The following is a 22,009-nucleotide window of genomic DNA, read 5'->3' as shown; positions in this document are numbered from 1 at the left end:
TCACCAAACTTGGCGGAGGCCTTAAGCCTGTTTAAAAATTTTGATTTTTAAGGTCATCACAAAAATCCCTCAATAAATGGCTCAATAGCGCCACCTAGAAATTTTCAAAGGACCCTTTGCTATTCACTTACTTTATCCTAGAGACATGAAATTTGGTACACTTGTAGAGCTCCCCAAGACGCTCAAAATTTACAATTAATGTCATAGTGCAAGTATCACAGGAAGTCAGCCATTTTGGATTGAAGGTCCAATTTTGAGGCCATTTTTGCCGTTTACAGCCTTCGTATTTGATCGAACTCCTCCTAGGGATTTCGATTGATCGGCTTCAAACTCGGTCAGTCTGCTCATAAGGCATGTCCCATCTAAAGTTATCAAAACGGCGAGTTTTTGAGAATGCTGAAGGGGAGTTAGCAGGGGTCAAAGTTCACCTACTCGCCGTAAAAAAATAAACTGCTATATCTCCTACACAGAAACTCACAGAGGCACCAAAGTTTCTGTGATTGATCATCATCGGGTGTCCTACAATACCCTATGGTCGAATGATGACATCACTTAGGCCACGCCCCCTGAGAACAGGAAGTGTAATGTTTTACTGTGAACTTTCACTATCTGACCCCTTTGACCTCATCAACATGAAACTGTGCCCAGACACAGATGACATGTTGGTGTATTGAGGATTCCAACCCCGACCAGCTACGATGGAGCAGGTGGGCGTGGCGGCGTGCCGAAGTGACCTCTGACGCCATCGCCATACGTTTGGCTCTCAATTCCACAGTTTCGGGCCCAGCTGCTCCAAACTCACAAGGATGGATCCTCATCCACTCCCCGACAGAAATCCATCACAATATTTGGTGGGCGTGGCCTAATTTCTCTATAGCGCCCCCTAGAAAATTTTAAATGATCAGCCCCAAGCCATGCTTTAACCTACAATTACGAAACTTTGTACACATGTGTACCTTGTCAGGACTTACAAAAAAGTCTCTTGGAGCCATGGTCTAAACCTAACAGGAAGTCGGCCATTTTAGATTGAAGTTCAGATTTTGACCCCATTTTTGGCATTTATAAACCATTTCAGTAATTCGCCACTTGGGGTCAGTATTGCTCCAGAAATGAAACAGCAGATAAACAGGATGAAGAACAATATCAGTATTTCGCCAGTAGGTGTCAGTGTTCCTCCACCAATGACAAACAGATCCACGGGCAGATGGGCATGAAAACTCTGTGAGAGCGTTGCCGTGAAATTTCTAAAAGGATAGAAATGTCTCAGATAATTTTTGTTGAATTAAATCATGCAGTAAATGTAGCGTTTTCTTACTTCTTACAAACCATTTCAGTTATTCGCCACTCTGAGTAAGTATTACTCCAACAATGAAATAGAGTGCTTTAGAAACACAGCTGAAGATGATGAACAATGAGGAACTGCAGTACTTCGCCATGTGCATATGATCGGCTGTAAATGACACGTGGATCATCCTACTGGCGCCAAATTGGATACTATGACCTTTGTTGACCTCTAAGGAGCAAAACAGCATTGAAACGTAGTTTGACTCCACTGCGCCCCCTACATTAATACGCTAGCTATATTTCCTCGCTAAACCAATGAATCTGCACCACATTTTTTGGCATCGTCAAGGAGCGCCGCCGAACGCATCGATGCGTACCGCCTGGTGGACGGGCGCGGAAACTGCGCAAAGACTTCTGTGTAGGAACGTGGGCAACGTTGATGGAAACTGCGCAACAGCTTCCGCGGTGCGGGTGGAGGCGCTGAAAACTGCGTGAGAGCTTCTGTGGTGGCTGGCGTGAGGCGACGGTTGCTAGTACCCCGCGGTGGCAATAGGCCGGAGCGGCGCTTGGCTGCGAGGGCCGTTGGAGGCTGCTTGCAGCTTTAATTTAAGCATGTTGTCTCATTGAAATCCAAGACCTCATTTACAAGAGACCTATTTTCATAAAATAAAAATATATCAACAAAAATAAAATCAAATGTATATATTTCTAATCTTAAGTTTCCTACAGCACACAAAAATGCATAACCTTTTCTTTATTATATGGTTATTTAGGAAATTATATTTAGCGTTACTAATGACCAAACTTGCTTTTTGGATTGAAAGTTGTTGACCCCTGGTCTTTGAGGAAAACATTTGCATATTTTTGAGTCCTATGGTTGATTTTGTAAACAACCTTAGGCTTTATATACATTTTTCTTCACATTGTTTGTTCAATTATAGTTGCATCCTATAAATGTAAGGTAAAACAGTTTTACCCTGGACTTATCCCAACAGGATACAAACCCAACTGATTCTTATATGAGATCTTTATGACATATTCCCATTTCTAACATGTGACTGTGCTTATATTTTATACAAAAATGCCCACCACCCCCCCATTTTTTCTTTTTCTCAAAAATAAAATAGTTGAGGATTGTGCTTAACCGTCAAACATCTGCAGCCATTGTCTAATGCTTTTAAGTGTTTTCTTCCCCTGATATTGGAAGCTTTCACAGCCAGAGCAGAAATGTGAGTAACCAGAAATCATGAAGCGTGATACGAACCCTAAAGGCGTTGAAGTTTTCAGTTGTGGCTTCATGTGTGTCTTCCTGTGAGCCGTCGCAACAGAGCTTTCCTTTGTGTCTGTGGTCTTAGCTCAACGTGATACATTATCTAAAAAATTGCCAGCAGTAGGAAGCTTCTTTTTTTAAGTCAATCTCATTTAAAAGGATGTGGTCGGCAGCATTGTAGACAGTAGAACGTACAACACTGTCAAGATTGCTACACTCCATAACTTTTCGAGTCCAACAAATACAAATGTGTTTTTGGTGTCTAACAAAAACTTTCCTTTGGCTGAAACGGGAACCCTGTAACTTTCTCTGTAAACACTTCCTCCAACTGTTTGTTTGGGCAAAAGCCTCCAGGAAATGAATATTATTTTATGCAGAGATGGCAAAAATGCAATGATTATAACTCCCTTGTACGATTTCACAATAAATAAAGATGGTGAGTGTTCAAAACCTGTAAACGAGAAGGTGCCTCATTTGGAAATAGTAGGAAACAGGAGGTATAACTCACACACATTTTAGAAAACTCAAAACGTTTTCAACGTTTGTGGTCGTTCTGGATCAAATCAGTTACACATAGCCCCATTTTGTACCCAGGCATTACAATTTTGTTCCTTCTTACTTCCATTTTGTACCTAAGTAAATCAATATTGTTTTTTGGTACATTTTGGAAATAAATAGAATATTTTTCACCTATAGTTTGCCCCCGGTACCGTATTATTTTCTCTCCAGATACAACCAAAATAGCTTTAAGTGGCCTCTTCCTACTAAGTCAGACCTGGGCATCTTACGGCCCGCGGGCCACATCCGGCCCTTTGTGAGTCCCTATCCGGCCCGCGTGAGGCCAATCATAAATTACAAAAGAAATTTTAAAAAGTATCTATGTCGAGTGTGCAATACAACGGTGCCGCTTTTGTTTTGAAAAGCGTTATTTGCATTACTTCCGTGGACGCGCATGCATGATTGTGAGTTAAGGTCAACAGCAGCAATCACAAATTACAAAATAAATTTTAATAAACATCTATGTTGTGCATGCATTACAACTGTTCTGCTTTTATTTTGAAAACTGTTATTTATGGACGTATGTCTGTGCGTAACTTGTGACAAGTGACGCTCGGTTAGCCCCAAGATGTCCGCTCACGCTAAAAAAAAGAAAAGTTGATGAGGAATGCCGTGTTTTCAACAAGACATGGACTGCCAACTATTTCTTTGCAGAAATTAAAGGTAAAGCTGTGTGCTTAATTTGTGGTACACAGATTGCTGTGTTTAAAGATTATAATTTGAATCGCCACTACACGACGAAGCACGAGCCTACATACCGGAATCTGTCTGATGAAGAGCGCACGAGGAAGGCTGATGCATTGACGGTAAAACTGCAAACCCAACAAGGACTTTTTACCAAACTCCATACACCCAGAGATGCAGCCGTCAGGACAAGTTTTGTAATTTCTCACAAAATCGCCAGAAAAAGTAAGGCGTTTTCTGACGGAGAATTTATTAAAGAGTGCTTATTGGACTCTGTCGCGCTGATATGCCCGGAGAAGAAAGGTGCATTTGAGAACGTGTCGCTCATCGCTGGAAACCTGGAGCTTCAGCTGAAGAACAGAGCGGCCGACTTTGACTGTTTTTCTCTGGCTTTGGATGAGAACTGCGATGTACGTGACACCGCCCAGCTGCTCATCTTCTTACGTGAGATAACTGCAGACTTTCAAGTCACGGAGGAGCTGGCAGCCATGCAGTCAATTAAAGGGACAACCACAGGTAGTGACTTGTTCACAGAGGTAAATGCGTGTTTGGACATGTTAGGACTGAAATGGGACAAACTGGCAGGTGTGACAACAGATGGTTGTCCAAATCTGACGGGGAAAAATGTTGGACTTTTAAAGAAGATGCAGGATAAAGTGACAGAAATTAACCCAGTGCAGAAATTGACATTCTTGCATTGTATTATACATCAGGAAGTGTTGTGTAAGACAGTGTTAAAAATTAACCATGTTGTTGATGCTGTAACTAAAACAGTTAACTTCATCAGAGCGAGAGCATTAAATCGACAATTTGTTGCACTTTTAGAGGAAAATGAGAGTGAACATGGTGACATAAGCTACCACAGCAACGTCAGATGGCTCAGCCTGGACAAAGTACTGAAAAGTGTCTGGACCTGAGAGACCAGATTCAGGATTTCTGTGGGAAGAAAGGACATGCCATCCCAGAACTTTCAGATGAAGACTGGGTGGCAGACCTCGGATTCGCTGTGGATGTGACAGCACTCATGAACCAACTGAATGTCAAACTGCAGTGCAAGGGCCTTTTTGTGCACGAGATGTACAGTGCAGTGACGGCTTTCATGAGAAAGTTGCAGCTTCTTTCAAGCCAAGTGAAGGACAACATTCTGATCCACTTGCCAACACTAAAGGAAGCCACAAGATCAGCCGATCACCTCCACAAGTACTCAAGCAAGTTAGAGGCACTGCATGGACAGTTTTAGAGACGATTTCAAAACTATTGAGAGTGAAATGCACATGGTTTCTTCTCCCTTCAACTGCAGTGTGGATAATGCACCAAGCGATGTTCAGATGGAGCTCATTGACCTGCAGTCTGACCTACTTCTGGCAGAGCACTTCAGATCAGTCTCACTGCTGGACTTTTACTCCTCTCTCAAAGAGGAGAACTTTCCACACCTGAGGAGGCATGCTCAGAGGATGCTGGTCCTCTTTGGATCTACCTATGTATGTGAACAGACATTTTCAGTGATGAAGTTCAATAAATCCAAACAGAGATCCTCTATCACTGATGAGCCTCTCTCAGCTGTCCTTCGCATAGCCACCTCAGACATTCAACCAGATTTTAATGCTCTTGTCCAGGCCCAGAACAGACTGGATTATTCTCACTGAAGAGGTAAAATGAGGTGGAAACATAAGTTACTGTTTGTTGTATTGCAGTATTTCTATTAACTTGAAGTTGTTAGGTTGTTTTTTCTTGTTTGTGGAACAAAGTTAAAGTGTGAAATATTTTTCAATGTGGCCCTCCAGCTGTGCTCGGTTTGCTCATTCGGCCCCCGGTAAAAATTAATTGCCCACCCCTGTACTAAGTTTTACTTATTTAACCAAATTTTCTTGCAGTACAATATGAGTAGAAAGTAGAATGTCACTTAAATCACAATTTGTCAGGTACAAATTGGTGAAATTGCAACCAAACTTTCTAAAATGTTCTGTATGGCATATAAAAACAACTTCTTATGCATCTTTGAGCTGTTGTTCAGGTGTAATGTATCCATTCTTATCAAATTGAATAAAAAGGCATGCAAATGATGTGTCTAAGACATGAACAGTCAAAGATTTTTGGTCCTCCTTGCTTTCCATAGACTCTGTAGTCGGTATGAACTGATGCATAGTCAGTTCGAAACTTCCGGTGGCAGAATGCTACATTTCATATCAGCAAAGTTAGATGCAGAACTGTCATTTCATACCTTTGTTGTTTTGGCAAAGTGGTGAAATGACCAACATTTCACCATAAAGAATCTATGTGAGCAACATATTGAAGACATGAAAAGACAAGTTTTGAGTTGACCTAGTCCTCCATTTGGGAACAAATTGATGTAAGGTCAGAAACGTCCTGAGACAAACAGTTATTCAACTTTCTTGGTTGAATAGCAAAAGAGTCAGGCATCTTTGAGTCTGTGGAGATGAAAAACTCTGAACAAACATAATGGTCATCATTATGTTTGTTCTTTCACCTTTAAGCAAGTGAAAAAAAATGGTTCTTTCATTGGCATCTGAACAGTCAACATTTATAGCTCTATAGTGACAAATGATGTTTTTACAAACTTTGAAGCTAATATTTTTGCGTTTTCAGCTGTGCAGACTAACCAGATGGCAGGCTAATTCATTAGAAAGAATTTTATAAACCTGAGAAGTTAACTTTATGACAGAAAAACATTTTTACTGTTTATCCAAATGGCTTTGCTAATTTTAGGTCAATTGAGTGATATCATCAGCCCCGAAAGAAATCAGTCATGTCTGAATTGCTAACTGGTCGTTATAAAATAGGGACAGTAGTAAATACAGTAGATACCATGTATTTATGGATTTTTCTGCACAAAGTAAATGCAAATTGTTTGCAGAAAATGTGTCTTATTTTTGGATATATATATATATATATATATATATATATATATATATATATATATATATATATATATATATATATATATATATATATATTAGTACAGGACATCTAAAATAATCAAAAGAAAATGCTATCAGATTTTAGTGGTTGGAGGATATCTCTTTTGACTTTGGTAAAAGCCTATGAGCCCTTTCTAGACTCATGCATTTGTTTTGTTTGTAGTTACGCAGAATGTAGTAAATTTTCTGCTTTTGCAGCAGCCTCATGTCTGCTTGGCATTCACATATGCAGTCAAACTGCACCAGAGTTCACTTCAACCAAACTCAGGCCTAGGTTTTTGTTATTCGGAACAGAATTCACTATTTTGGTCCTTGTCAGACTTTGATTGCGCATTCACATCTCTCCAAATGAACTGGAATTTCTAGGCAAACAAAGTGGAGTTTGATTAAAATGAACTAAACAGGGTTGGTGTGAATGCAGCCTAAACCTATAGCTGAAAGAATAGTTTTAAAGGGATTATCAAGACCTTCAAGTTGAAGAAGGCTTCAGGATGTCCAACAGTATCCAGCCAACTGCAGAATCATCTTCTACCCATTCAGGCTGCTACCACTCCAAACATCAGTGGTGCATCTATAAACAAACTCAGACAATGACTTTTGGACAAGAAAAGTGTCAAAAACAGGTAACGTCTTAGGGATTCAAAAAATGGAGATCAGAAAACAGGTGAAAAGTTACTGTCGCTAATGAATCCTCCTTCTGACTACGTCCAGAGAGTAGATGGGAACTACCATGACGACTTAGGTGTGGAGCTACCTTAACTCCCTGCCCAAAAACACTGCTATGAATAAAAATGTAGATTGAATCATCCGCCAAGGTCAATTTCTTCCAACAATCCAGGGATGATTTGGTAAAAATTGCTATATTTTTAGCATAACTGAGCACAAGTTGAAGGTCTTAACAAAGTGCCACAAAGATGACTGGGAGAAAGAAAAAAAAGGCACTGCGAAGTTTTCAGGCCAGACAAACTTTGACTTTCAGCCTCATTAAAAAGGACAGAAGCTCTGTTTTTGTCTCCCGTTTTGCCCTTCTTGTTCGCATGCTTCATCAGACTGCAGAGCCCATTTCCCTTTTTCCATGTCACACAAGAAACATTCCCACATTTGCAATCTGCTGCTGCAAAGAGCCAAATCTTTGCAATGGTTTTCTTCCTGTCACTATACTTCCTGTATGGTTTCTACAAGAAGGTCAACGGTGCCTCTTTAGACGCATAAAAAAAAAAACAATAAACAGCTGATTAACTGAGCAGTGTTTAAATTTCATAAGAAAGAATGGATGGAGTCATTTTGAAACTAGATTAAGCAACAGTTATTGCTTTTTGGCCTTGACAATGGCAGCACAGAACCCTAAAAAGAAGCATTTGCTTATTATTTGCATTTAGTGTGTGGTTCCTTGTTGTGAGGACTATAATGTTTGACACCTTATAAAAACACCATATTTAAATCGGTCCTTTTGTGGTGGAAGGGAGGTAACTTATAGCACAGTTCATTTTATGAGACCAATTCAGTGAGTCTTTTGTCATACATTTTAGTGAGCACCGACTGTGTTTATGATTGATATAAGGGATTTGAAACAAAAATGTTTTTATTCAATTTTAATAAAACTGTATTTTTATTTTATTTTTTTCAGAAAAACTAAATAAAACTCAGATATATCATTGAATTACAAGCAAAACCTGCTCCCATTATCTCTGTGTTTTCATTCTTGCAGAAAATACCCCTGGGCCAGAGCTTCTATTTAGTTTTGTTTCTTTTAAAAACATGTATAGAGTTATTGCTGGTACTAAATTAATATTCTTTTGTTGTTGTTGTCATTGAAAGTAACCTTGACCCAGTCCTTCACCTTAGTTTTGTTTATTAAAAAAACATTTATACAGTTAGGGCCAGAAATATTGGGACAGTAACACAATATTTGTGAGTTGGGCTCTGCATGCCACCGCATTGGATTTGAAATGAAACCTCTACAACAGAATTCAAGTGCAGATTGTAACGTTTAATTTAAAGGGTTGAACAAAAATATCTGATAGAAAATGTAGGAATTGTACACATTTGTTTACAAACACTCCACATTTTAGGAGCTCAAAAGTAATTGGACATATAAACATAACCCAAACAAAAAAGTTTTTTCTCAATATTTTGTTGCGAATCCTTTGGAGGCAATCACTGCCTTAAGTCTGGAACCCATGGACATCACCAAACGCTGGGTTTCCTCCTTCTTAATGCTTTGCCAGGCCTTCAGGTCTTGCTTGTTAGTGGGTCTTTCCGTCTGAAGTCTGGATTTGAGCAAGTGAAATGCATGCTCAATTGGGTTAAGATCTGGTGATTGACTTGGCCATTGCAGAATATTCCACCTTTTTGCTCTCATGAACTCCTGGGTAGCTTTGGCTGTATGCTTGGGGTCATTATCCATCTGTACTGTGAAGCGCCGTCCGATCAACTTTGCAGCATTTGGCTGAATCTGGGCTGACAGTATATCCCGGTACACTTCAGAATTCATCCGGCTACTCTTGTCTGCTGTTATGTCATCAATAAACACAAGTGACCCAGTGCCATTGAAAGCCATGCATGCCCATGCCATCACGTTGCCTCCACCATGTTTTACAGAGGATGTGGTGTGCCTTGGATCATGTGCCGTTCCCTTTCTTCTCCAAACTTTTTTCTTCCCATCATTCTGGTACAGGTTGATCTTTGTCTCATCTGTCCATAGAATACTTCCAGAACTGGGCTGGCTTCTTGAGGTGTTTTTGGGCAAATTTAACTCTGGCCTGTCTATTTTTGGAATTGATGAATGGTTTGCATCTACATGTGAACCCTTTGTATTTGCTTTCATGGAGTCTTCTCTTTACTGTTGACTTAGAGACAGATACACCTACTTCTCTGAGAGTGTTCTGGACCTCAGTTGATGTTGTGAACGGGTTCTTCTTCACCATGCGGCGATCATCCACCACTGTTGTCTTCCGTGGACGCCCAGGCCTTTTTGAGTTCCCAAGCTCACCAGTCAATTCCTTTTTCCTCAGAATGTACCTGGCTGTTGATTTGCTACTCCAAGCATGTCTGCTATCTCTGTGATGGATTTTTTTCTTTTTTTTCAGTCTCAGGATGTTCTGCTTCACGTCAATTGAGAGTTCCTTTGACCGCATGTTGTCTGGTCACAGCAACAGCTTCCAAATGCAAAACCACACACCTGGAAACAACCCCAGACCTTTTAACTACTTACTTGATTACAGGTTAACGAGGGAAAGGCCTTTTGAGTTACTTGCAGCCTTTGGAGTCCATTGTCCAATTACTTTTGGTCCCTGGAAAAAGAGGAGGCTCTGCATTACAGAGCTATGATTCCTAAACCCTTTCTCCGATTTGGATGTGGAAACTCTCATATTGCAGCTGGGAGTGTGCACTTTCAGCCCATATTATATATAAATTGTATTTCTGAACATATTTTTGTCAACAGCTAAAATAACAAAACCTGTGTCACTGTCCAAATATTTCTGGCCCTAACTGTAGATCTTTTGCTGGTAATAAATTAGTATATTCTCGTTTTGTTTTGGTGAGAGAAAGCATCTCTGCTTCTCTTTAGAAATTTCAAAAATGATGTAGCCTATAAGTGCTAAATTAGTATATTCTTTTTTTCCTTCAAATAGAAAGTACCACTGGCCAGTGCGTATCTTTACTTCTCTTTCTTAAATAACTATGTAGCTATTCCTGGTACAAATTTTGTATTTTCTTTTTGCTGTTGTACCTTAAAAGGTACCTTTAGTTTAGTGTTTTTCTTTAGTCGTCTTTCTTTTAAAAAAATACATTGATGGAGATATTACTGATACAAAATTAGTGAAACTTTGTTTTTTTGTCATGAAAGTACCCATGGCCCTGTGCTTCTCTTTTTAGTGACTCATTATTGAAAGAAGTTGCTGATGGAGTAATTTGTTTTTCAATTAAAGTACCCATTGCTCAGGCTTTGTGTGTATTTGCTGTCCCTCATTTCAAAAGGGAATCATTGATGAAGCCATTTGGGTTTTTTCTCTTTTTTACAGAAAGTGCTGTGACCCAGTTCTATTTATTTGTCCATCCCAGTTGATTTTCATATCTTTCTTCAGATGTAAGATGTTCAAAAGGAAAAACAGTTTAAAATGAAATTAAACACTTAGCTTTAATATAGACCAAAAGTTTGGACACACCTTTTCATTCAATGAGTTTCCTTTATTTTCATGACTATTGACATTGTAGATTCACACTGAAGGCATCAAACTATGAATTAACACATGTGGAAATATGTACTAAACAAAAAAGTGTAAAACAACTGAAAATACGCTTTACATTGTAGTTTCTTCAAAGTAGAAACCTTTTGCTGTGATTACTGCTTTGCACACACTGCATTCTCTTGATGAGCTTCAAGAGGTCGTCACCTGAAATGGTTTTCACTTCACAGGTGTGCCCTGTCAGGTTAATAAGTGGGCTTTCTTGCCTTATAAATAGTCATGAAAATAAAGGAAATCCATATATATATGGTCACTGTGAAAACATCTAAATCAGAAAACATTTTAACTCAACACTTGAGTCTGCTGGTGCTGAGCATCCATTAATGGGAAAAATTGAGAGAAAAAGGAAATGCATCAAGAGGAAATTACACACAACAGGATTACAGGAAAGTATTTAAAGGTCACAAACAATGTTTTCTTCATAATGTTGGCCACATTATTCTTACATTTTCTTAACACAAATAGCTAGAAAATAAATCACTCTATGAGGAGACAAAGATAACAGAAGCATCCAAACCACAAAAATACTTCAGAGTAAAAAGACCATATTTGAAATTGCTGAGCAGTTGTTGGTCCAGTGAAACTACACCAAGATCAACCTGCACTGCAACTGAATAATGTCTTTTAGGAAAAGGAAAGGAATCAAACAGAGACCTGAACAATGGATAATACTTCAGTAGATTGTGTTCTGAATCCCAGGTTTTCAGCTGATAGATGCATGGAAATCACCCTGCTAGAGCTGGAATCCTATTTGTCTGGAAAACTTGATCAGGTTATGACCAAAACAATGACAATGAAGAACAATCCAGCTGAGGTGCTTATTTCACAAAACAGTCGGATTCTGCTTTAGAGGTCAGCTGTTCTGGTATCTGGAGCTGAAATGTTCATGACAACAATGGCTTCATTGAGCTTAAAAACCAGAGGGTTCACCCTTTAATAGACTAAAGCATGCTAATGTATGAAAGTAGATTCTACAAGCTGAACAACTTGACTTCACATCACAAACTGCACTCAAGAGGTCTGATGAAAACTCAGGGATGCTCAAAGGAGGTCAGAGGTCACAGGGACCAATATTCTGTCTGTTTAGAGAGCTAAACAGACACAGACTGTGTTGCTCATTTTCCCCTATTCAACCTAGAGACTGCATCGCAATAAATTAGGAAATCACTAAAAAGTTTACTTAACTACTATAAATTCTTCACACATCATAATGTTTTGAGAGTTTATTTCTATTAATTGTGAAGCACTGCTAACCCCCCCCCCCCCCGAAATGTAGCTTCTCAGAAAACTGAGAAAAATATTACATAAAACCAGTAAAAAAAATAGATAAATACGCTTTTGTCCAAACAAACATTGACACCCTCGCCATATAAGGTTTATCTGGCAGTAAGGTCAACATAATTGCTGAAGAAACCCACTGTTCACAGTGCTGCTTATAAGCATACTGAAAGTTAAGTGGAAGGAAAAATTTAGGGATGTGTATGCAGTTTCAGTGGTCAGTATGATTTGAAAAGTCATAATTCCTATATTTTCTCTTGTGTTTTATTTATATTTTTTATTTATATTTTACTTATATTCTTATTCTTTGCTTATTTTTGCTTAATTTAGGGTTTTGGCTACTCACATTTAGTGTGTACCTTTGTATTTAATCTGTATTTGTTGTATTCTTTTGTATTTTGCGCACTGTTTGCGACTTTTCTGCCTGTAAGCTGCTGGTAACTTCAATTTCCTGAGGGAGTCTTCCCAAGGGATCAATAAAGTACGAGTCTAAGTCTAAGTCCTATCTTGAATTTAGTTACCATTTAATAGCCCAGGGGTTTTGAACGCCTGAACAACAACAAAGCCATTTCTCCTTAGCTCAGACAGGTAATCTCTGATGTGTCCTGTTCAGGAGCTGTTTAACATGGGATGCATTAGCTGTGTCCCATGTGATGTATTTGTTTGTGTGTGATAGCTCACTGAGCATTGACTGTAGCAAAATTCCAAACCTTGTAAAATCTTATTAATTTTGCATAAAAACCTTTTGCCTTTCACTTAACTTTTCATTTATATATTTAATAGACCAAGAAGCTTCTGTGGGTTATTCTTCCTCCGTAAGTTCTCACTGAACTTTTCTTTTTTTCCCAAAAATGAATAACATCCTTAAGGAAAAGACATTTCTTGTCAAATTCTCTCTAGTTGACCACCTGGTCAGACACTATTACCAGCTACAGAATTCACTTATACTTCAGTCCAACCCTGATCTTTAACAAAAATACAATAAATTGCACCGCTCACGGCGACAGGATGTTGGAGGAGCTATGCTACATTAGCTCTGATTTCCTCTGGTTCTGGATGATGTACCCCTGGAAGGATACATGATCCTTTTTACTTTTGGACAGTTGAAATATTGTGTAGACATGACAACAATGAGTTGTTTTCACAACTAATTAACATCTCAAATGCTCGAATACCTGAACTGAGAAGCAGCAAAAGCAGATCAGATGGATTAGTGGCACTAGCAACTGAAGGTGTCATTCAGGACACGGTACTATTAAATTATGTCTCTGCTGCACAGAAATAGAGATGTTAGCATGTCATTACAGTCATAACAATGTAATACAGCAACACTCTTCTATCAGAAGCTTCTACACATTCGTTGCAAGACTGACTGCTACTGGAAGTCCATTCTGCCCACAGTACTACCATCCACAAAGACTCTGAGATACTTGATATAATTCTTTAGATTAAAATCATTTTTCTGTTTCTAAGTTAGAGAAATGCACCAATACCTATCTAAAATGCGAGTTTAACTTTTTGAATTGAATCACTGAACTTTTAACATAGATTTCAAAACTACCTGTAAAGAGGGTCGCCTTGCCTTTAAACCAAATGTGCGCACAAAGCGAAAAGGCGCAGCTCCACATTTTATGCCTCAACATCCTGTTTCGCAAACTAGAGACGATGCTGCAACGGGAGGGGGGAAAAATGCGCCGCTGCAGATTCACTCCACAGCTGCAGCGTCTTCCGGACTTATCCACAGCATTATTACTGCAACTACTTTGTTTTTAGTATTTGGTTATTGACAGTTTCCTGAAGCACAACCCCATCAGAGTTTATCTGGCAGTAAAAACAAGTCATATCCTACTCATATTTAAAGCAGCCTTGTTGCAAGGCGATGAGGAAGTGCACCAATTCCTCCTCTAACCCCCAAGTCTGGGGCATCAACCCGGATGTAGGAACGGGGCTGTCTCCAAACGAGACCCGGAGAGAGTTGCAGTCAACCCGGCCACTAACATCCTTACCTTCCCGTGCTTTGAGCAACACGGTGTTGGCGACAATGTTCTCCAGCTCCATGTCGATGCTGAGCCGGCTTCCAGCAACAGCAGCAGCTCCTGGTGATCCCCCCCCTCCCGGTAGCTTGTAGTTCCTGTATACCGTCCGCCACCTCCGCCCACCGCTCAGTCAACGAGGAAAACCAGAAACCTGTCTTTGCTTTCCCACAACCCCCGTGAAGCGCCCCTCCCCTCCTTTTCCTCCTCCCGTTTCTCCTCCTCCTCTCCGCCCTGCTGCTGATGTCAGAGAGAAGCAAAAATACAGAGCTGTCACTCTGTTCTCTATTTTTAACGCTAAACTAAAACATAGATGTCATGACAGACCTCTTACTCTGACCAATTTTTCTTCTCGATCTCAAAATTATTATCTTAAAAACCCAGTTTAAAAGTTGTCTAACGCTCCGTTCCAGTTACCTGGGAAATGGGAACTCGGGGTTTGACGTAACCTCCGACGTAACAGCGTTCTCGTGAAAAAGTCGGAATTTCAACACGGCCACTCTTTTAGGCCAGAGGTGGGTAGAATACACAAAAATGAATAATAATTAACAGTAAGAGGCAGTATTAGCTAATCACCTTATGCATTTTTAAGGATCATATTTTTTGTGATATTTGTTGGAAAAATATTGACCGAAAATATACTTCATAAGATTCGAGAAGTGCTTAAAGATTCTCTATGTTATCCTAGTCAAATATCTAGATTTTGCGTGTTAATTCTGCCATAACTCTGATGAAACAATCACTCCCGTTTTCTGGGGCTGCTCTTCTATTTACGGAGCCCGCTAGAGGACATGAGGAATTTTTTTCCTTTTGCGTTCCCTCACAAAACTTTTGCGATGGAACGCAAAAGAAAAAACAATTCCCCATGTCCCCTAGGGGGCTCCGTAGGGGACATGGGGACTTCCAGGATAACTTAATTTGTGAGATAGGGGGGGATTTAAAATGGGACATATGGCTGGATTTAACATGGAGACATTCAGGAAAACTATATATGAGAGATATGGGTGGATATAACATGGAGACAGCCAGGAGAACTTAATATGGGACAAAAAGCAGGACTGCTGTGGTGTTTATGTGATGTTTATTTAAGGGGGGCAAATCCTGTCACCGGAAATTAAACACAATTAACCATTAGGGTCATCATTTATTCCATCTATTAAATTTTGACATAAAAAAAGTCATTATAAAAACTAATATATATATATATATATATATATATATATATATATATATATATATATATATATATATATATATATATCATGAACGGGGATATATATATCATGAACAAAATCTGAATCCTATATTTTTATTTAAAAAAATTACTTTCAGAGACCAAAAATACTTTATCTCAGTGAGAGAACTGAAAAATGCACAAATGTGTATTTTTCAACAAAATATTCAACTTTCAGTTTTATAATCTTTGAAACAGCATAGAAATGCTGAGAAGTAGTATTTTCTATGGTTTGAAGCATGAACAATGTTTTTTATAAAAAATTTTTAAAAAACTTACTGTCGGAGACCAAAAATGCTCTATCTCAGTGAGAGAAGGGAAAAATGCACAAATGTGAATTTGTCAGCAAAATATTCAACTTTCAGCTTTATGATCTTTGAAACAGAATAGAAATGCTGGGAAGTAGTAGTTTTTGTGGTTCGAAGAATGAGCAAAGTCTAATGTGTGTTTTATAAAAAATAATTGTCAGCGACCAAAATTGCTTTATCTCACAGAGAAGTGAAAAATGCACAAATGTGAATTTGTCAGCACTCATTTAACCTTCAGCTATATAACAGCATAAAAGTTTGTGGTATGAAGAATGAACAAAGTCTAAAATGACTTTCAGAGACCAAAAACACTCTATCTCAGGGAGAGAAGCGAAAAATGCACAAATACGAATTTTTTAGCAAAATATTCAACTTTCAGCTTTATAATCTTTAAAGCAGCGTAGAAATATTGAGAAGAAGTATTGAGAACATGAAAAATTTCACATGGGACACAGAAGTATTTAACATGGGACTTATGGGAGAATTTATCATGAGACATTTGGGAGAATTTAACATGAGACATTTGGGAGGATTTAACATGAGACATTTGGGAGGATTTGACGTGGGAGTTATGGGAGGATTTAACATGAGACATATGGGACGATTTAATATTGGACATATGGGAGGATTTAACATGAGACATTTGGTACGATTTAATATTGGACATATGGGAGGTAGGGGCCATTCAGGGGCCCCTAGAAATGGTTTATTTGTAGCACAGACCACGGATCTAAACCTGTAGCATTCTATCACAGAGAATGAGAATATTATTACATTTCATGCATTCAGCTGAGAAAAAAGGTACAATTAGGATTTAATTAAGAAGTTTACTTTGTAAAAGTTTAAGGAATCATCTTGATAGTTTGATTGTTGCGTTACCATGGCTACAATATGTAATCTTTGGGTTTTAATTGGGTTTGTTAACAAATACATAACAGCAAACAACAAATAATCAGTTGATTTTAAACTCGCCCAATAAACCTGGTCTCCCTCTCACAGATTCATCTTATTTATATTCAACATGTTAGTGATGCTTAGGTTCTTAGTCGGAAGGGTTTTGGGGAGCGGGGATCTGTCTAAAGCCCCATATTACCTTGGGCCGGCCCTGCATGAAGAGCCGCTGCGATGCGCATCTCTGGAATTTACCTGGAATCCCCTGGTGGTCCCTGTCAGTCCACGGATGCTTCATTTAATTGTGGCATGTTTGGCTGTATGCTACGGTTCTAATTGCTCCAGTATTTTTTCTTATGTTTATTGTGTGAACTCTAAATGCTCTGGCCCAAATCTTCCTGTAACACTTGAGGTTCTGCAGTAACTTCTATTGACAGTCGCTCACCTCCAGCCCAGATCCCGTCAGCAGCGGCTTTAACCGCCTGGTAGTGAAGTTAAGGAAAAGCAGAGCGAACACTCAGCAGGTGGTACCAGGTGGTGCCAGGGGCCTCGCGGTGACAGTTGCAGTACAGATAGATATTCTGTACATAGAAATAAACAAATGACTAGATGAAGTAATCATTGTGCTAAATATTGTATACAAAAAAGACCTTTCTCAGCTTACACATTTTCACAGTATTAATTGAATGTCATTAATAATACATTTTCCCTTTAATTTTCAATCTTAACTTTATTAATTTTCCGTTTGTTTCATATTTTTCATATTCTATATTTTGTTACTGTCAAATTTCACTTAACCCTCTCCAGGCAGGGGTTGCAGATTTGCAACAACTTAAACAGTCTTTTCAAGTAATTTGAGCCTGAGAGGGTTAATTATTAAGTTGCATTTTCAAATTCTATATATATATATTTTATTTCATTTAGGGTTCTTTAATTACATTGATTTGTTTTCTCAAATATTTGCTTCTTTCACCTACTTTATAGTTATATGTACAGATTTTTTAAATTTTCTTTATGTTCTCTTATATCTCCTTTAAAATAAACATTTTCTTCCATATGAAGAATCAATGTCAGCAACCATGCAGTACAAAACATTTGTATGTTCACAACTATAAATTCCTTCTCTCTCTACATATGGAATGCAATTGGGACATTGGTATTCTACTTTGTCATTTTGAAACAAAACTGAAAAACAAAACATCTTTTTAAGTCTGTACCAGCTCTTGATATGCAGTCAATTAAAAACACAACTTCAATTATAAGATAATTTTTTTATTTTTGTTGTGAAACTACAAAACTTAGTGTTTGTGTTTTGTCTACCATGTTCGTTTTTTGTGCTGGTGAAATATTTACAATTTTTATGAACAGTTACAGTGTCTGAGAATAAAATTCACAGCTTTTCCTGGACTTTTGATAAAAAGAACAAAACTGGAGGGGAAAACAGCACACCTAAATCACAAAAGTGCAATAAATACACGCCATATGGTTGTCATAGTCGTCAGCAAACACATCATCAGCAGTCATAATATGGACTATTGGAAAACAAAATCATAATCAAATGAGAGACCGAAAAAAGTTGCAATTATACAAAAGCTACATATTTACTGTGATTCCTTGGGAAAGCCAACATTCCTTCATCCTGGTTCAGTTATAAGTTTGTTTGTTTCATAGGTTCATTTACGACACTGAACATATTCAGAAAACAAACCTTTTTGTGGTTAAAAAGTAAATTAAAAAAAAGAACTTCAGTGAGGAAGACAAGGATAAGGTCTTATTTTCCTGTGAGGAGGAACAGGACTGACTGAAGACATTTAACACTTCTGAATTTCATCATAACAGAGTGGAAATATTTAAGTTCTGATATGAACTGAAAACATTTACAGGATCTAAATATGTTTTCAATTCTTCAATGCAGTTCATCTAAAAGCTGGGGTCAGAGGAAACCATCTGGAATGACTGTAGCAGCAAGGCATGAAGTTTTAACTATAGGGCAGCAGACAGTATTTGGGTTCACTAGCAGAAGATTCTAGTAGATGTTAGGCTGCTCCTTAGCTGGAGAGAAAGTTGTGGTTGATTAAAGGAAGGATATGTAGAGCAGTTATAGGCTCAGGACCTGCAGTGAGTTTCTAGAAAACAGAGAAAATCTCTCAAGATCATGTCTATTTAGGATAGGACTTTAACTGAATTCGCTACCCATCAATCCAATCAATCAATTTACAATTCAACCATCCAATTTATCATCCATCCATCTACCAAATTTATAGGAGTTCACATATTGAAGTTTTCTGGCCGATCGCCGATTACTGATCTTTTAAAGAGCCTAATTTGCAGTTTCTGATTTTGGCCCATCCCAATTTTTTTTTGCTCAGTATTGCAAGAAAGTTGCTATCCATCCAATTTACTACCCACCCATTCATCAATTAATTTTTCACTTAACTATCCATCTAATTTACCATCCATCCAGTTTATCATCAAGCTATCCACAATTTTTCATCCATGCAATTAATCAATTTACCATCCATCCAATCAAATTGCAAAATGCACTCAGCACCAACCATTTTATTCCATTTACTTTATGCTATTGCATCATTTTACTCTTCATTTATTTATACATGAATTAATGTTTCAACTGAATTTGTAAAATGTTACCTGCTCAGGGACAATGGACAAAAATTTGGAAAATTCTACTAAATCTGGCATATTTGCATCTCTACCTGTTGCAAATGTTAATTCATGTGCATGTCCCTTTCGAATATAAAAATACAATTAAATCAGTCATTCTGACATCCATTAATCCATCCATTCAAATGACTGAAGCATGACAATCTTTCCTCACACACTTCAGTTAAGTTTTTGCCTTCTGCAGATAACTACTCTAAAGAACCCCACAACAACAAAAACATCCTTAATTTAATTTTTCTTTAATTTTTGTGTAAACAGTAAAACAGGCAACCAATGACGAGATCAAAAACCCTAACGGTGTGGGCTGTAAAACCTAAACAAGCTGAAAGAGCTGCAGTAAAGAGGCGTTTAATGGTTAATTTAAAACTCTGTTGGGCCAGAAAAATAAAAAGTTGATATGCTTATTATATTGGTGCAAAACATTTTTACTTCCAGTTATAAAACACATCAGAGTGATATGTACATAAATACTCCAGTTATAGTAGGGAAACATGGCAGGATGAAGCCGAAAGTTAAGACTGATAAAACTTGACCAAAACAAAATAGTCAGAAAGAAACAAGAAGTCTCTAAAGAGAAGCCTTTATGTCCCTATGGGCTGACTGGAAGATTTTTTTCTTTTGTGAACAAACAGACAATTCACAGTAATCAAAAATATATTTTGATCTTCACTTCCTGCATGTTTCAACAATCAATAATCATGCAGCATGAAGAAGAGGCTTCTTGAAAACATCAGATCAAGGTTCCTTTTGTGTTTTTTTTTTCTCCTAGCTTCATAAAGTGCAGACTAACCAATAAACTACCTCAGTGTTAGTGAGTTAGTCTTGTTTCTACATTTTGCTGAACTGGTTAGATAATTGAATTGACAAAATGCTTATTTTTCCAAGACTGTGTCTGTAACGTCCGAATAACCTCTAGTTTTCCTCTCTCAGTTGGGTGTAATGTTCTACAATCATCTAAAATGCTGCTTGCTTTAAGTAAAAATGACAGATTCTACTGAAGAAATGAGAGTTTTAATCCACATAATTTGGTGATACCTGTGGGCAAATGCGGTAATTGCAGGTGTTCAAGGATTCATCAAGTCTACTTTAATAACCACAACACTGGGATTTCCAAATTACATAAACCTGCTGCTTTCACTGAATATTTTTATCTGATTGTTTTAACTGCAAAAGTTTGAATGAATATTGTCACATTCCTAAAATAATGTCCTAAGTAATTTTTGCCAATAGAATCACCACCTCTCTTGTGCCCAAAGAAAAATGCAGCATTTACATGTTAGGAAAAATTGCATGTTTATAACAGTTATCATAGAAAAACAAAAACAATATTCAGGCCTTAACTGAATTTAATGTGAAAAACCTCTTCTGATACCTAAAATCGGATCCCTCTTAGCAACAACTCTAGAACAAACTATCAGGAGCTCACAAAGACCAAACAAAAGTTGTAATGCTACTTAAGAGAAACTTTAGATCTTGTGCCAGAATGTTTCTTGCTGAAATGCACCTTGGGAGTTGTAGTTTTGGGGGCAAAAGGATTAAAACTTTCACTTAGCATAAACATGACGCACCAAGCAGAAGGCTTTCAAAATCATACACAGAGATGTTTTCTTCACGTCTGCAGCAAAAACATAATAAAGACAAAAAAGAAACACTGTGCTTTTGTGTTTGCATATACAATAAAGTGTGAAAATGAAATATTTTTCAGATTTGTTTCGATTTGTCATCAGTGTAAACTGAACTCTAGTACCATTATTGATTTAATTTTGCGCTACGTATGTTCATTACTCGTGTGCGTTTAGTATAAAAGTCTGAGACTTTTTTTGTGGAATGACTTCAAACAACTAAAACCAGGTGGTTAGTAACAGAAACAAAACAGCAAATAAAGATGGAGGAGCTCCAGAGCCATCTTACATGTACAGAACTATCCATATGAGAAGCTGCACTACTCATGTTTTTCTTCACTGTTTTGAGTGGCCTTTTTTTTGTGTCCAATGTGTTTTTAACTCTTCACAACACCAGCGAGAGTTCACCCTGCAAGGGTGTGCGGGGGCCAACAGGTTCAGAGGAGAAAGATACTTTGAAATGCTTCTCTACACGTTGTCGGCCGGCAAGTCCGGGATGCTGGTCTTTGCTCGCGTCAAAAACGCAATCTTCTCTCTGGAAAATAAACAGAAAATATAATATGTTACAAAAGCAGACTGTAACATATTTTAGATTTTTGATTACATTCACAATCTGTTGATGGCAAAATAAAGTCTGACTTTTACGATCATCCAGCCACAGCTTCTCTGTAATTTAGACTTCTTGATAATAGTAAATTTAAATACATAAGAATATAAGCTAAAAAACAAAAAAAATCTAAACAAAGTACAAATCTAAATAAAGATAACAATTTTATAACAATCGAGTAAAAAAATCTGAATAAAATAAAAACCTAAATTAATAAAAAGAGTTAAAATAATAAATACATACAAGAGCAAAATAAATAAATAACTAATCAAAATAAATAAAAACAAAAGAAATAAAGAACCTTAATAAAAAATGAAATATCTAAATAAATGTATAAAAATCAGAATAAAAATGTAAAATTAACAAATA

At 37.7% G+C, this 22,009-nt stretch overlaps 2 protein-coding genes across 3 annotated transcripts in view; both read right to left on the bottom strand.

The window, feature by feature from the left end:
* grk6 (G protein-coupled receptor kinase 6) overlaps positions 1-14,689 on the bottom strand; it is a 66,446-nt gene extending 51,757 nt beyond the window's left edge. Inside the window, exon 1 of the mRNA XM_055046757.1 lies at positions 14,270-14,689. Within this exon, the coding sequence (XP_054902732.1) occupies positions 14,270-14,321 (52 nt within the window). The 5' untranslated portion in view covers positions 14,322-14,689. The remainder of the gene's footprint in view (positions 1-14,269) is intronic.
* Positions 14,690-17,980: 3,291 nt separating this feature from the next.
* Positions 17,981-22,009, bottom strand: part of wwc1 (WW and C2 domain containing 1) — a 41,469-nt gene continuing 37,440 nt past the window's right edge. For both annotated transcript variants that reach the window (XM_055046755.1, XM_055046756.1), the window contains exon 22: positions 17,981-21,568. In XM_055046755.1, the coding sequence (XP_054902730.1) occupies positions 21,502-21,568 (67 nt within the window). In that variant the 3' untranslated portion in view covers positions 17,981-21,501. The remainder of the gene's footprint in view (positions 21,569-22,009) is intronic.

The sequence above is a fragment of the Poeciliopsis prolifica genome, unplaced genomic scaffold (assembly GCF_027474105.1).
Source record: "Poeciliopsis prolifica strain line A6 unplaced genomic scaffold, Auburn_PproV2 SCAFFOLD024, whole genome shotgun sequence".
Lineage (NCBI taxonomy): Eukaryota > Metazoa > Chordata > Actinopteri > Cyprinodontiformes > Poeciliidae > Poeciliopsis > Poeciliopsis prolifica.
Note: the sequence above shows the minus strand (reverse complement) of the source record. Positions and strands in the feature narration are given on the sequence as shown.